The following is a 15,109-nucleotide window of genomic DNA, read 5'->3' as shown; positions in this document are numbered from 1 at the left end:
ATTAGGGATACTTTTGAACCCAGAACAGAAGGCTGGTTTGTGAATTTTACTGGATTTTGTTTATTTGCTCCACTCTCAGTGTAAAACTTGCTAGGAGGGAATCTTGGTGTGGAAAGAGACCCCAGCCAAGCTTCATCTCCTTGGAGAAAATGCAGAGCAAGATAAAAGAGTTCTCCTGCTGCAGGTACTGACCCTGAGGTGTGAGTGAGTGTGCCACAGCTGGCCCTGCCAGGGTCCCAGGGGCTGACTGCTCCACAGAACAGGAGCAGGGCCTGGAGAGTAGGAAACACTGGGTTTGGGATGTTACCCAATGTGTTCAAATCCTGCTCTGAACCAGGCTCTGTACTGGAACACCTTGGCGTGCTCAGGCTTGCAGAGGGAATGTTTGATTCCCCTGCTGAAGGAACATATTCCAACCATCAGCGGCATCGGGTGAGGCAGTGGGAAAGACATCTGGCAGTCTGCTTTGTTCTTACATAAAACATAAAAATAACCAATTGCTGTCCTCTGTGGCTCAGTGTTGGGATCACAGGCACAGGACAGGGACTGGGAGGGCAGCCAGGCTGAGCTGTGCCCTCCTGGTGGGACAGGTCACCTCAGCTCCTTCATCCCTCCCAGGGGCTCTGGTAATTATTTCTGAGGCTGTGGGTGCATGGAGGGCCTGGTTTCACAATTCAGTTCCAAACTCAATCACAATGAATGTTCAGCTGGTTTTGATATCTGCTGTGATCTCTGTTTCCTCTTGGTTCTCACTGAGACACTCCAGCTCTGTGTGCCCTGCCAGGGCCAGGCAAAGTGCAGATTAACCAGCAGAGCTGTTCCAGGAGGAGTCCAAACCTGCTCCATGGTAAATTCACTGACACTCCACACCTCGGAAGGCTGTGGCACTTCCTGGGGGTTGGAAATGCTGTAGTAAGCCTGGAGTTAATTCAGAGTTATGTTTTGTCCTTTGATGTCCATTGACTTCATCAGGATTTTATGGAGCATCCCAGAGTCTCCTTTGGTCCTGCTTTAATGGGATAAGCTCAGGGCTGGTGCCACAAACTGGGTCACTGATGGTGACAGCAGAGCTTTATAGTGACAGTGTATAAACATTTATTAATCCATTTAACAGTGTATAAACCTGGTGAGTGCCTCTAGCTCGTAGTAAAGGGCAAAAAATTTAGGACTCTGGTCTCTGTCACAGAGGCTTTGGGAACTCACATTTGCTTTTATTTGGGCTGCTGCCTGGTCACAGGGGCTGCTGCCTCCCTTCCTGTACTACTTAAATCGAGTTATTAATTATTTTTATTAACTTCCATTCATACCTCTTCCCAGTTATGGCTGCTGAGTGCTGAAAGAAGCCCCTTTGCTCTCCAGAGATACAGCCCAGGGAAGGTTTGTGGCTGGAAACCCCTCCTGTTCCCAGGAGAGCCTCGTGCTCCTCCTTGTTAATGCAGGATGGGACAGTCATTGTAAGGAAATCAATCAAGGGAAATTTATTCCCTTGGAAAGATGATTGGCGAGCAATCCCTGCTGGGATTTCAGTCTCTGCTTTTAAGGAGCTGCATGGGCTGCAGTGGGATTGAGGTGGAAGTGACTAATGTGGGTCTTTGTAGCTGTACAAAACATTTGCTAAATAATTGGATCTGGAAACTCTGGTTTCTGGTGGAAAAGCCTCTGTGGTTGTGTTCTGTGGGTTCTGTGTGGAAATCAGCCTATGGTGGACACCAAAGTGAAGCATGAGCTGTGTTAAGGGCACAAATGTTTCTGGAGGAGGACAGGGAGAGCTGCAAGGTAAGGAAGGACCTCATTTTTCATCCCAACTGGACTCTGGTCTTCCCAAGAAATCCACTGGAAATGTTTATGGACCATCAGGACCCCCTGTTGCTGCCTTCCACAGGGAGGTGGGATTCTGTGGGAGCAGCTTTTCTCCTGTTTCAGGTTGCATTCTAAGGGAGGTGGGTGATGTGGCTCTGGCTGCAGCTGGGGCAGCTGAGATGGAGAATTGGGGGAAACATCTCCTGCACAGCAGCTTGACAACCCTAAAGCACGAATGGAGCCTGAATGAGGGCTGTGCCTTGTTCCTGTGGTTTCCTGGTTTCCCTTGGGAGCAGCATCAGGCCCAGGCAGGGAACAGATCCCTTTCTAAAGTGTGATGTCCACAGGAAAAATCCAGACAGGGACTGTGATCACACTTCTCTGGAGGATAAAGCCAACGAAATACAGGTTAAAGGCGAGGATTCCTTTCCAGTTTGATCCATTTGATTCCACTGACGAGTGGACAAAACCACTCATTCTGTCTCTGGGCTGGATGTGCCTGGGGATCCCGAAGTGCCTGGCAGACCTTTGGGCATGCGAGAGCCGCAGAAACCGGGCTGTCCCCAAAGCCTGGGGACTCCCGCTGTGACACGGGGGGTTATCCCAGACCTCTCCATCCCCTCGGCCGCTGCCCGGCGGGATCGGGGGCACCGCAGCCCCGCACGGGCCCGGGGAGGCGGCGCCGGGGGCCGGGCCGGGCTGGGCGGCTCCGGGGAGGCACCTGCGGCGGCGGCGGGGCTGTGCCGGGGCTGCCTCCGGCTCAGCGGCAGCGGGCTCCCCGCGGCAGGGCCGGGCCGGGCCGGGCTGGGCAGCCCCGCAGCCCCGGCGGGCGGACGGAGCCGGAGCCGCTGCGGCAGCGCCGGAGCCCCGAGCCCGCAGCATCCTCCGTGAGTAGCGCCGGCTGAGGGTCGGGTGTAGGAACCGCTCTGAATGGGGATAACTGGAACCTTTCTGCCCTAAAACTCTCTTCCTTTCTGCCCCAAAGCTCCGCTCCTTTCCGCCCCGTTCCAAGCGCTGGTGGGAGCGCGGTTCCTCCGGGTTTGTGTGCGAGGCACCGCGGATGTACCACGGGAAACGCGAGTTCTTTATCGGTGCCTCCAAACCAGAGGGAAATAGAGAGCAGATGTCCTCGCACGATTTTCTGTTCAGCTGCTGCTTGAGCAGTTGTTCATGAATCGGGAGCCCGCAAGGGACGGCTCCGGGACTGCTCTGGCGCGGGTTCCTCCCCGCAGGAAGGGAAGCCCGCATGGCTGTTGAAAGCTCATTCCATCGCCGGCGGTGTCCTTTCATCGCTGGGGACGCTGAATCTCTTGTCCTGACTTATTCAACCCTGGCACTACAAATATGGGTTTGTCGGTGGTTATTTGTTTGTGGGTTTGGGTGGGTTTTTTTTGTTCTATACTTTTTTTCTCCAATCTGCTGAGCGGCGTGCTGGAAAGAGCTGGCAGAGTAATGTTTAACAGGAAAAGAACTCGAAAGCTCAGAGCATTGTGTTACAGTTCACTGAGCGTCTCCAGCACAGAACAAAACTACACTGCTTGCATTATTTGGGAACACACTGAAGCTGCTGACAGGTTTAAATGGTGATTTCTGGTTTTTCCTGGTAATTAATGTATTTAATGCCCCAGGAAGTCCTTGCTAAGGGAAGCGTAGCTTTTTCTAAACAGCTTTCACTGATGGGGTGCATTGTGCTGGGTGGCAGGAGGGGTTGATTTAGTGATCACAAACCAGGAGACAAAGGCAGAGCAGAGACCAGTGACTTCAGGGTCTGACAGAGTTCTTGTCCCTCTGTGGTGCCAGGCTGGGGCACTGAGGGTTTGCCAAGGGGTTCTGCTGGAGCACAGGCTGCGAGTGTGAGGTGTCAGCTGCTCTGTGTCCTCAGGGCTCTGCACAGGGAAGGCGCCTCACTGATTCAACAACAGGCAAGAAATCCTGGAGCTGCCTCTGAGCTGCTCTGAGCACTGAGAGGAGCTGCATTTCTGTGTGGAGCCTTTGGACTGTGTACAGAATTCTTTACATATAGAAGCACAGAACAGGTTGGGTTTGAAAAGACCTTCAAGCCCACCCAGTGCCACCCCTGCCATGGCAGGGACACCTGCACTGTGCCAGGCTGCTCCAAGCTGGCCTTGGGCACTGCCAGGGATCCATTGGCAGCCCCAGCTGCTCTGGGTACCCTGTGCCAGGGCCTCATCACCCTCACAAGGAAGTTTTTCCCAATATCCCACCCATCCCTGCCCTCTGACAGTGGGAAGCCATTCCCCCTTGTGCTGCCTTCATTAAAAGCCCCTCTCTCTCCTTTTTCTATGACCCTTTAATTGCTGGCTTTAAAGAAAATCTAATTGGGCAATGTGCAGTTCACAGTCTGGTTTAGACACTGCTCTGGGCGAGTCAGTGACAGAAGTCTATCAAGTTTATATTTCCAGGCTTTAGAAATGAGGGTGTTCCTTTGGGGGGTCCAGTTGTCACTTCTTGTCACCTGTGGGAGCTGAGGGGTTTTGGTGCCTCTCATGATCTAAACCAGGCAGGTAAAATTACTGAGGGGTTCTTAGCTGGTGCTACTGCCCAGAGCTGCCTGCAGTTTGTGCCACTGTCTCTGTCTTGGCAAGGCAATGAACTGCTTTTAATGCGTCTTTTAGCAGCAGCTCAGCCTGGGCAGCTCATGCCAGAACCTGAGAAAATGCTTATGTAAAGGTGCTGCCCTGACATGGGGACACTCAGGCTCACACAGGGAGGGTTGTTTGCCTCAGGCCACTTTCAACCTGGGCTTTTCTTTCCTCCTTCCTCCCTTTTTGGAGCCTCTCAAGGTAAACCCAGGCACGTTCAGGTCTCACTGAAGGACATAATGTTTTCATTACTGCCTGGAATCACAGCTCGCCTCAATCCCTGGCGGTGTTCCCGGGGTGCTGGGAAGGTGAGGGCAGGAACAGCTCCATGCAAACCCCACCTTTTCCCAGGTGAAATCTGTGTCCTCCTAACCAGCACCTGCCTTCCCTGGCAGGGAGCTGCCTCTCCAAGTCCAGCCACCCTGGAAAAACCCTCAAACAATCCCCTCTGTTCCCTGTGGCCCCTGTGCTGTAACTGCCAGGTGAGCTCTGATCCCCAGCTCCTCACAAACAAACCCAGCCCAGCAGGGCAGGGGCAGCAGAAGGGAGGCTTTGGAAAAGGGGGCACTGCCCCCCCTTGCCAGAACAACCCATCCCCTGTATCTGCCAAGGTGTTTGAAATGGAAACGTGCCCAAAGCTGAACTTTATGGAAACATTTCCAGCTCCATAACGTGGGGATGCAAAAATAAGCAGCAGTGTGGAGAGTGAGAGTGAATGAGAGGCTCTGAGAGGGCAGGCAGGTGTGTGTGCACAGGGGGAAGTGCAGCCCTGTGTCATGGACAAAGAATGTCCTGTGACTACTGTAGCAAAGTCCACTTCTTCTCCCCTGCTGAATGGCTTTTATCCAGCACTCCTGATTTTCCAAACGTATTTCTGAACTGAGTAGGATCCAGGCTGAAAATCAGTAGGTTCCCATGGATTTTGCTGGGCTTTTCTGGGTCTTTCTTGCAGCAGAGGCTTGGTCAGGTGTAACCTGCTGATTCACAGGGCAGGAATGGAGCTGGGACTCCAGGTAAGAGCAGGACTGGCACCTTCCACCCTGGCTGGAGACACTGACCTTGCAGCTCACAAAGCAGAAAAATCCCAACCTGCTGCAGTTTTCACCTCAGATTGGTGCAGCCTGCTGGATAAATTAATCCCTTTCATAAACAGGTGGTTTCACTACGACAATAAAAATTCTTTGGGTCTGGGTGACTCATGCACAAACAGCTCCCCATTCCCAAGGTGGTTTGAGAGGGAAGGTGGAAGGATGAATATTTCATGGCTAAATATTAAAATATGCAGTCTTATTTATTTGGAGTTTTTATTTTGGTAGCCAGAGGAGGAAAAAAAGCCTTCTGTAGGTCTGGCATTTGCAGTGCCCGAGTCAGGAGCCACAGGGTAGAGCTGGATGTGGCTGTTTCTGAATGATGCCCATAGCCAGAACACTTGATCAGCTTCTCATGAAGAGTCTCTCGAGCCTCTGCTGCCACTATTTAAACCCTTTTCCATATGGGAGATGGCTGGGGAGACAGGAACAGCTGTCCCTGAGCTCTGGGGCTCCCAGGTCCCTCTGAGGTGTGTGCTGGACAATAGGGCTGGGCAGAGTCTGAACACAAAATATTTCAGCTGATGCTCATGTTGCTGAATTAACTTGGCCTTGGCTAAACAAAGGAATCATTCACTCATAGGAGAATGACCCAGTTACAGGCTTGTGGCAAAGTTATTTTGGTTTTTAGATTAAAAGAAGAAAACCAAACTTTTAACTTGAGAGGAATGGAGATTTGAAGAGTGACCCTTGCAGTTCTGATCCTGCATCCCAGTCAGACACCAACCAACCACTTCCCTTCCTGCTACTTCCTGATCCCTCTCATTCCTCACTGACCTGCTCTGCAGGTTTTTAATTGGTATTAATTTTTATTACCAACTGATTTCCACTGAATTATTTCTGGCTATTGTTTATCTTGTGCTGTGTAAAATTGAAGTTACCATGCCACAATATCCCAGGGGAGCACCAGAGCCCTGCCTGGCTGTACTGAGCAGCATCTGGAGTGGGAATTCAGTTCCATATCAAGTGCTGAAGGATAATTTACTTTTCAAGGGGCAGCTGGAGTGTCCCAGCTCTGGGACTGGGAGCTGAGCTGCTTCCAGAGGGCTCTTTGAAGTGCTGCTCACACCCCTCTCGGCCTGAAGGAGCCCTTTAACGGCTCGGGTTTCCAGGGACACTTGGAAAACCCTTTTAAAACCAGCAAACATCCCTGCTGCTCTTTCCAGATCCACAGTCCTACCCACCAAAACACAGGCATGTTTTCAGCTGTGCCCTTGGAAGTTCATCCACTCCAATAACAGACCTGAGCTGACACTGGGCTGAACTCACAACCTCCTGCCACAGCCACGTTGCAATATCCCTGTTCAGGGGCTGCTGTTTGTCCTGACACTTTTGGAGCTCCAAGTGAAGGAGCTAAATGGTTTTTCTTCTCCATGTTAGATGAATGAAGCTCCTTTAAATTCTATTTTATAATGGAGTTTTTAAACGTTTCTGTGATGAGTTTTTCCCCTTCCCTCAAGACATTGCTGAATTCTGGATGCAGAAACCTCCACACTCATTTGCTCAGTGATCTGAATCTCAACCAGAGGTGATAATCTAAAATCCCAAAGCATTTAAGATACATTATTGTGTTTATATCTTATTTTATTCTATTACCACTGACCAGGGGATATTTTGAGGCAAATTGCCCAATATTGTACCAAAGTTTCCATCGCACCAATTTTGAATTTCCATTCCTTCAGCAGGGCCACGTTTCCAGCACAATGGAAATATGAAGAACCCCAGTTCAGCGAGCCTTTGGTGGGCAGTTGCCTAATTAGCAGTGTGAAATTTGGGTTAAGATTTTGGGAATTCACTCCTCTTTCCCCTCTGCAGCTGACCCAAGATGACGACGGCCACGCCACTGACCAATAACACTCAGCTCTCAGTGAATGTGACCACAAAGTCCCAGGAACACAATCTCTATCAAAGTAAGGCAAGGACTGGGGTGGTGGCTCTTTTTGGTTTTAAGTGGACTTTGAACTTATCAAACTTCAAACACTACAGTGACAACTTTGCAAATATGGCTTTTTTCCCTTCCTGTTCTCTGCCAGGCTCTGGAGCAATAGTTGCTGCCATCGTGGTGGGGGTGATTGTTATTTTCACAGTGGTTCTGCTCATCCTGAAAACATACAACAGGTACGTGACCAAGCCAAAGCAGCATGGACCAAAGTCCCTGCTCCCAGCTCACAGAGCATTTCAGGGCTTGCTGCTGAGAATTTCCAGGAGAATCTAAGCATGAGAGTGCTGATTGCAGTGAATCTCACTGTCAGGGCTCTGTGGCTGGATCTTAGGAAGCACAAAGAGCTCCCTGATGGGGGCTGCATGGTGGGAGCTGTTTTTAGGGATTCCTGGTGGTGCAGGGAAGGTCTGAGTGTGCACCCAGATTGATCCCTCACTTCTCAGAGCTCACATGCTCTGGGAGCACTTTTGGTACTTTGGGACAAATCCTAGCTTGGTTTGACTGTGTTGTGTGGGAACCTCCCCAAAAGTTCCCCTGGGAGAGGAGAGCCCAGCCCAGGTGCCAATTCCCCTTTTACCTTTGCCAGGCGCATGCGAGTGCGGCGGGAGCTGGAACCCAAGGGCTCCAAGCTGGCAGTGCCACCTCCTGTGGGGCACAGCAGCCACAGCCTGGCCCAGCAGCCCTCGGTGACCTTCATCCCTGTGGACATCCACCTGCAGAGCAGGTAACCAGGAGCTCCCTGCCAGAGAAGAGATGGAATTGTCACCCCGTGGAGCTGGGACTGCCCTGGGAGCAGCAGCCAGCTGGTGCTCCCTCTGTAAGGGGACACAAACCCTGGCTCCCTGCTTTGGGAGGAAAAACCAGAGGTCTGGACACTTTTGCAGTGACTGAAATAACAGCTGGAGGTGTAGGATGGCAGCGAGGCCTCCTCTGGGTCTGGGCAGACCAGGAAGAGAAGATGCCCAGGTGTTGTGGAGCTTTTGCTCCCTCAGAGACTCTGCACCCTCTGTGTTCTGCTGAGGAACTGGAGGGAAGGTCTGGACATGCCCCAAACCCAGCTGGGACCTGAGTTTGTTACGAGTTACATGCAAGAGGTTTGTGGATTATTTTATACCTGATGGGTACTACAGGAGGTATCAAAATTGTATTTATCTTTACTCCTATTTCATGTTTCTAATCTCAAATATGTACAGGTTCTTATTTTCAAGTATTTTAAACTGTTTCTATAAACTCTGTAACTCTCCATTTCTGAAGGAACTCGGTGTCTGAGGGGTTTCACTCTCAATCCAGGTTCATGGCTGGAGCTGTGTTAGAATGCTCTGTCTTACACAAAATCTGAGTTCTTTAACTGACAAAAATAAGCATGGAAATAGAAAAACCAGCTTGGACAGAGCAGGGGAGGCTCGGTGCAGCCCCAATTGCCACTCACCCTGCAAGGCTTTGCTCTCTGGTGCAGCCCAACTATTTTTAGCCATTTTTTATTCTCAAACCAAGCCGGAGTGAGGCTGTTTTGTGAGTGTGAGGGCTGTGGGTGTGCAGAGTGGCACAAAGGAATTCCCAGGGACACTCAGAGCCCACGGGCTGGGAACACAGAGCACCATTGTCACACACTCACTGCCAGATTGTCTGAGATTTTATAGTTTGTACTTTTTTCCAATAAGCTTGGATCTCTTAAGCAGGTCAGTTTAACTAACTGCTAATTTTTATTGTGCAGAAACTAAATTCAATTACTTTGCCATATTCTTTTTTGGCTGAAACTGGAGCACGGTTTGGATTCCAAACCAAATATTGAGACAGCTGTTTGTGAAGTTTCTGAATCTCCTTGTGAATATTTCTCCTGTCCTGGTGCTTTACCTTATTTTTTGTGGCAGGGAGAATTGATGTAAGAATTCAAAAGGGACAGCTGATGCACATCTAATTCTTTTTTCCAAAAAAATATAAAGGAGCTGATTTTCTGTTTCTATCTCTGCATGTTCTCTGAGCAGTTCCATAGGATCAAAATCAAGATTTTTGGGGAAGATAAGCCCATCTCACTGTTGTTGTTTTTAACATCTCTAGCCAGACCCACTTGTAGCACATTTTGTTTACTTTCCATTTGCTTTGTTTAAAGCCAGCACAGTTCACAAGCAGAGAAAGCAGAACTACTGCAGGCAGCTCCAGTTTCACAGAATTACTACTGCTGGCAGCAGAACTGGCTGCTGGGGCCACACCAGCATTGCTCCAGCTGAAAATTCAAACACCACTAAAATCTGCATCCCATTGGCACCTCCTGGGAGGCCCCACAACCCCTCCTGGCAGCCAAACCCAGAGCTCGTGCTGAGCAAGCAAAACACCTTCCCAAGGAACAAAAATCCCTGCTCTGTGCCATTTGCTGTGCATTTCAGCTTTCCAGGAACAATCCCACACTCTCCCTGCCCTGGGAACATCAGGGCTGATCCAGCCTGTCCTGATTTGGCCCCCAGGTTCCACTTCCAAGCTCACAGATTTTGGGAATGCTCCCCCTCAGCTGGCCCTGCCTTGCAAGAATCAATGGTTGGTTTTTTCCTCCTGAAAGTTCTACAGGATCTTCAGCAGGTCAGATCCTCCAGATGGAATTTCATTGATCCAGATACTCTGGTAAAATGTTTAATTTTTCACTGCTGGGTGAGTCCTGACCCCAAAACTCAGCTCTCCCCCCTGATTTCCATCCTCCTTGTCCCAGCAGAGAGCATGGAGCTCCACCTAGTGTCCTCCTGCCTTCCCATGGGCTCGAAATCCTGTTCCTCAACAGAAACATAAAAGCAATTCCAGCTTCAGCTGTCGCCTTTACTAAACTCCCTCATCCACAGTGCCAGGGCTGTTGAGCAACCGAGTCAAGCACTGTCCCAAGTTTGGCCATGCAAGACTCAGATCATTACAAGTCTAAGCAGATAAAATATGATCATTTCCCTTGGGTTTTATTCCCGAGCCCCATAACCAATTTATTTCCCAAAAATGTGTCCATAATTCATCCCAGAAGGAGCCACAGAGAGCAGTGATCCACACCAGTCACACCAGTTTGTCAGGAGTGGGATGGGCTGGAAAGCTCATGGCTTCTCCTCAGGACCAGAAAGGCAGGGAGCTGCTCAGGGGGTGCAGTGGAGGCTACAAAGATGATTCGGGGTCTGGGGCATCTCCCTGATAAGGAGAGACTGCAGGAGGTGGGCCTGGTTATTCTGGAGGAGGGAAGGCTGAGAGGGCATCCCATAAACCCATAAAATATCCCCAAAGGCTCTCAGAGGATGGTAGCAGGCTCTGTTCAGGGACAGGACGAGGAGCAATGGCCATAGAATAAACCACAACGAGTTCCACCTCAACGTGAGGAAGAACTTCTTGCCATGAGGGTGACAGAGCCCTGGGACAGCTGCCCAAGGAGGGCTGGAGTCTCCCTCTGTGGGGACATCCCAAACCCACCTGGACGTGTCCCTGTGCCACCTGCTGACCCTGCCTGGGCAGGGGCTGGGCTGGGACACCGCCAGAGGCCCCCTCCAAGCCCAACTTTTCTGTGACCTCTTCAAAGACCTGCCTTGCTCCCAGGGACCTCTGTTATTCCGGGAAGGAGCGGAGGGGCATTGCCAAGGGGTCGCTGCCGGGGGCTGAGGCGGCTGCGCCCTCACGATCGGGACCAACCCCGCCGCCATCCCTGAGGGAGCCGCAGCCGTGAGGGCACCGGAGATCTCGCGAGACACCGACATCAGCAATAGCTGCGGGCGCCAACATCTCGCGAGAGCGTGACTCACTGAGGCCCTCCCCCTCGCGCGCGCGCCGGAGCAGCCGCGCTCTCTCATTGGCCCGGCTCCCGCGCGCGCGCCGGCGCTCCGCCAATCAGCAGGCTGCGCAGGGAAACCCTGCACTGCGCGTGCCTGGCTCCGCCCACCCCCTCGCGCCCCTCCCGCCTTCTCTCCCTCCGCCCCCCCACACCCCCGGCACGGCTGAGGGGGCGCGCGGTGCACGCCGGGACGGCAGCGCGCGCCGCGGCCGGGAGGAGGCGGAGGAGCCAAGATGGACGCCGGGTTCTTCCGCGTAAGTGCCGGCCCGGGGGGCCCTGAGGGCGGGCGGGCGGCGCGGCGGCCCCGCCGGGGCACGGGGGCACCGCCCGGCCCCGCCGCAGGCCCGCGCTGGAGCCGCGCTGCCCCGCGCGGCGCCGCCGTGCCCCCCCGCCCCGCCCTGCGCAGGCTCCTCGCCGCGGAGAAAATGGCGGCGGGAAGAGGCCGCGGCGGCGCGGCCCGGGCGGCAGCGCGGGGATCGAGCGGCTCCGGGCCGGACTCCGCACGGGGGGAGCTCCGCGGGCGCCCCCGGGGCTGCGCTCCCCGGGCAGGCTCCTCACGGGGTTCCTCACGGTCCCGACCCACGCGGGGCCGTGTCACCGCTGCGGCCCCCCAGGCGCGGGGGGAGAGGGGCCGAAGGGCTCCGAGGGGCCGGGCCGGGTTTGAGCTGTCCGCGCTCTTTAGTGGCCACGGCAAAGCAAATAAACAACCCTGCCCCTGTGTTTATTGAGATTTTTTTAGAGGCTTTTAAGTGTATTCATAGCAAAAAGAAGCTAGGCTGTATTCATACGTTTGTATTTTGTTTTTAATCCTTGAGTTTCTTCCCCAGTCTTAGAGCTGCATTTTCTGCAGAGACCATGAAACCTACGCAGGGTCTATTTCTTTTCATCTTTTTCCTCCGTTAATTGAAATGACCTTATCTGGGGGGTTTCCGTGATAATTTTTGAGAACCAATGTAAATTTCAAGGTTCATTCATTTGTTCAGCCCATAATATTTTAATTTCCTGCAGCTAGGGTGCTTTTAAAATACAGCAGCATACATAACCCCTCCCTTAGTTCAGCTCTGTGTTCATGGACTAACTTGAGAAAAATAATTGCAGATTAATTCTGCACTTGTTGTAATGCAGTTGTTAAAAGGTTTACAGTTGATTGACAGCAGGATTACTGGGGCTGAAAACTCTGGATTAGAACTGTAATATTCTTTTAAACTGGCCTGGGGAAGGTGGCATTTTATAAAAACCGAAGCAGCATGGCACAGAAATGGGGCTGTGAACTGTTCTGGTTTTATTCTGGATTCAGGAGGAACCAAATGTGAAATGACAGAAATGCGGCAGAGCAGCAATTTGGATTCCCCATACCAAGCAATTCCTATTTATATTTCTGTCAGTTCTTCACATTTCTGTGAAGTGTCAGTGCAAACTTATTTTGTCTGTCTTTAAATTCCTGCAGCCCCTTTGCTCTGTCCTGTTTGGTTCCCTTTGCTGCCTGCCACGTGTTAGCAACAAGAAACTTCCTTTCCATTTCCCTTCTGGGTTGTGAAATAATTTAAAAAAACCCCAAAAGGACATTGAGTTGTTGAGTGAACTGGCAAGTGTTGTGGGTTGTTTTGAAAGCCACACACAGACTGCAAATGTCGTAAAGAGTTTTAATCCTGGCAGTGCCTGTGCCACAGCCAGACTTTAGGATTCCCATGGTCTGGAATAGCAGCTGGGAACTGTCAGTGGATTGTTCCCTTTCAATACCTGATGACTTTGCAATGTGTTACATTGCTAATTCCAGGTGCCCTCTGACCAAAGTGAACTTAGAATCTGGGATTTTCTCTTCTTTATTATCATTTACTTCCTTGACAATTTATATTTTTGCTTGTGCTGAGCCCTGTTCTTCCATTGAGACTTACCTGTATAAAATTCCCTGGTTTCCAGAATAAACTTCAAACCCCAGCTGTGGGTTTGTCCTCAGTCAGGAGCAGCCCAGCAGATGCAGCCCTGCATCTCCTCTAATCCTGCCTGCTTCTGTTTAAGCTCTGCCAGTAAATTTTCCAGAACTGGACTCCAGGCCTTTCCCTCCATAGTGAATTAACCCACAGCTCCTGTCCATGGAAGTGCAGCCAGCTGGTGAACTTTTAACAGAGCAGGATCAATAAAATGCATTCTTTGTGCTTCTCTTTGCCCCAGGGAAGCTGCCCAAAGGTTTCAGGGTGTCACTGTAAGCAAACAGGACATTTTTGCTCCTGGACAGAGGAAAACCACTTTATTTCTATTATTAAGGAATTAATAAAGCCTTTTCCTGGCAGTTTGATGCTGCTAATACATTAATTTGTGGGCAGTGCCAGGGGGGATATGATTGAGGTCTCACTGTGGGGCTCAGGAGCTGCTCACCCAAAATCCTCAGCCCCTGGGGAGAGCTCAAACTGAAAAGCACCTGGAAAGGAATAATTGACCAAAAATCAGCCCTGCAGATTGGTTTCCCTGGTGCACGTGCAGGCAGGTGGGAAATAACCCTTGGAGGTGGGGAAGGCCCTGCAGCTGAACTCCTGAACCACATCCTGAACAACCCTTCCCTGTTGTTTGCTGTGCTCCAGGGAACCAGTGCAGAGCAGGACAATCGCTTCAGCAACAAGCAGAAGAAGCTGTTGAAGCAGTTGAAGTTTGCAGAATGCTTAGAAAAGAAGGTAAGTGGGGTGGGGGAATGGGGAGCCAGACCCAGCAGTCACTTTTCACTGGGTGTCAGGTGGAACTGAGGAATGTGAGCAATGTCCTCCCTAAAACCATACTGGAGGGTATTTGGGATGTCCCCTTGAACATCAGGTGCAGCAGTGATATAAATTGTCTGCTTGATGTACTAAATATCACCAGCAGGCTTTTGTGTAACATACAGCTTCAAAAGAAGTCAGCTTCCCAGCAAATACTGATTAATTTGGTGTTCTAAGCATCCTTAAATGCAGCCCCCAAATTGCTGGGGTCTGGTGGACAGGGGATGTGATGAGCCTGGATCAAGACTTGCTTTATCACTCACTTTCATTTCATTTCATTTCATTTCATTTCATTTCATTTCATTTCATTTCATTTCATTTCATTTCATTTCATTTCATTTCATTTCATTTCATTTCATTTCATTTCATTTCATTTCATTTCATTTCATTTCATTTCTTTACTTGGGAGTGACCAATAAACCGTACACAATCCAAGTTTCACTTTGGTTTTTCCCCTCTCTCTGCTCCTGCCAGTACTTTATTAGGGTTTGCTAGAAGCTATGTTTTGACTTTTGTTATCATCTCCAGGTTCTAATTTTGGCTGTTCAGGAGAGGGAAGTCTCCATTAGGGAAGAAATAAAAGGGTACCCAAAGATGTGCTTTGATCAGACTATAACCTCTGCTGAACAGCAGCAAAGTGGTTTGAGACAAAACTAGGCTGAGGTAGTTATGAAGCAGCAAAAAATTCATTCTTCAATGAAGGAATTCAGGAAAAATGTTGTGTTTCTGCTGGCTCTTTGATACAGGTGGACATGAGCAAAGTAAATCTGGAAGTAATCAAACCTTGGATAACAAAACGAGTAACAGAAATCCTTGGATTTGAAGATGATGTAGTAATTGAATTTATATTCAACCAGTTGGAAGTGAAGGTAACAATTTTGTTGTGGATATTGTTTCTAAATGTGTAACATAATTATTTATGAATTCTATTGAATCTGTGAATTTCTCAAGTACAGTTAGGAGGGGTTTTGTTACTTTGTATATTTTTGAAAGAAATTCACTGTGTAACAGCTGTAAGGCTGCAAGTTTAGTGAAGGTGCATAGTTTGCAAACTGCTCAGGTGAAAAATCAAACTTACTGTTTTAATTTTGCTGTTACATGTTAAGTTACTTTGACAGCAATTTTCTAATGATGATGTG

The 15,109-nt window shown here is 50.3% G+C and overlaps 2 protein-coding genes across 10 annotated transcripts in view; both read left to right on the top strand.

The window, feature by feature from the left end:
- Positions 1-2,603: 2,603 nt before the first annotated feature.
- On the top strand, positions 2,604-8,161 carry NCMAP (non-compact myelin associated protein). Its single transcript, XM_064731622.1, has 4 exons — positions 2,604-2,687; positions 7,307-7,401; positions 7,525-7,609; positions 8,020-8,161. Exons 2-4 carry the CDS (start codon positions 7,317-7,319, stop codon positions 8,159-8,161), a joined length of 312 nt encoding a protein of 103 aa, XP_064587692.1. The 5' UTR covers positions 2,604-2,687; positions 7,307-7,316.
- Positions 8,162-11,335: 3,174 nt separating this feature from the next.
- SRRM1 (serine and arginine repetitive matrix 1) overlaps positions 11,336-15,109 on the top strand; it is a 19,953-nt gene continuing 16,179 nt past the window's right edge. For 8 of the 9 annotated variants that reach the window (XM_064731397.1, XM_064731400.1, XM_064731396.1 and 5 more), the window contains exons 1-3: positions 11,336-11,474; positions 13,800-13,889; positions 14,717-14,839. In XM_064731397.1, the coding sequence (XP_064587467.1) occupies positions 11,454-11,474; positions 13,800-13,889; positions 14,717-14,839 (234 nt within the window). In that variant the 5' untranslated portion in view covers positions 11,336-11,453. Of the gene's footprint in view, positions 11,475-13,799; positions 13,890-14,716; positions 14,840-15,109 lie in introns of those variants that run through there. The other variant, XM_064731402.1, reaches the window with a different exon arrangement.

Source organism: Zonotrichia leucophrys, chromosome 23 (assembly GCF_028769735.1).
Source record: "Zonotrichia leucophrys gambelii isolate GWCS_2022_RI chromosome 23, RI_Zleu_2.0, whole genome shotgun sequence".
Taxonomy (NCBI): domain Eukaryota; kingdom Metazoa; phylum Chordata; class Aves; order Passeriformes; family Passerellidae; genus Zonotrichia; species Zonotrichia leucophrys.
The sequence above is the reverse complement of the archived record's forward strand: the minus strand, read 5'-3'. Positions and strand labels throughout refer to the sequence as shown.

Excerpts from the sequence above, each read along its gene's own strand:
- NCMAP (XM_064731622.1), top strand. The coding sequence starts at position 7,317 with ATGACGACGGCCACGCCACTGACCAATAACACTCAGCTCTCAGTGAAT. Across the intron at positions 7,402-7,524 it reads GGAACACAATCTCTATCAAA|GCTCTGGAGCAATAGTTGCT; the intron begins GTAAGGCAAGGA and ends GTTCTCTGCCAG. Across the intron at positions 7,610-8,019 it reads ATCCTGAAAACATACAACAG|GCGCATGCGAGTGCGGCGGG; the intron begins GTACGTGACCAA and ends TACCTTTGCCAG.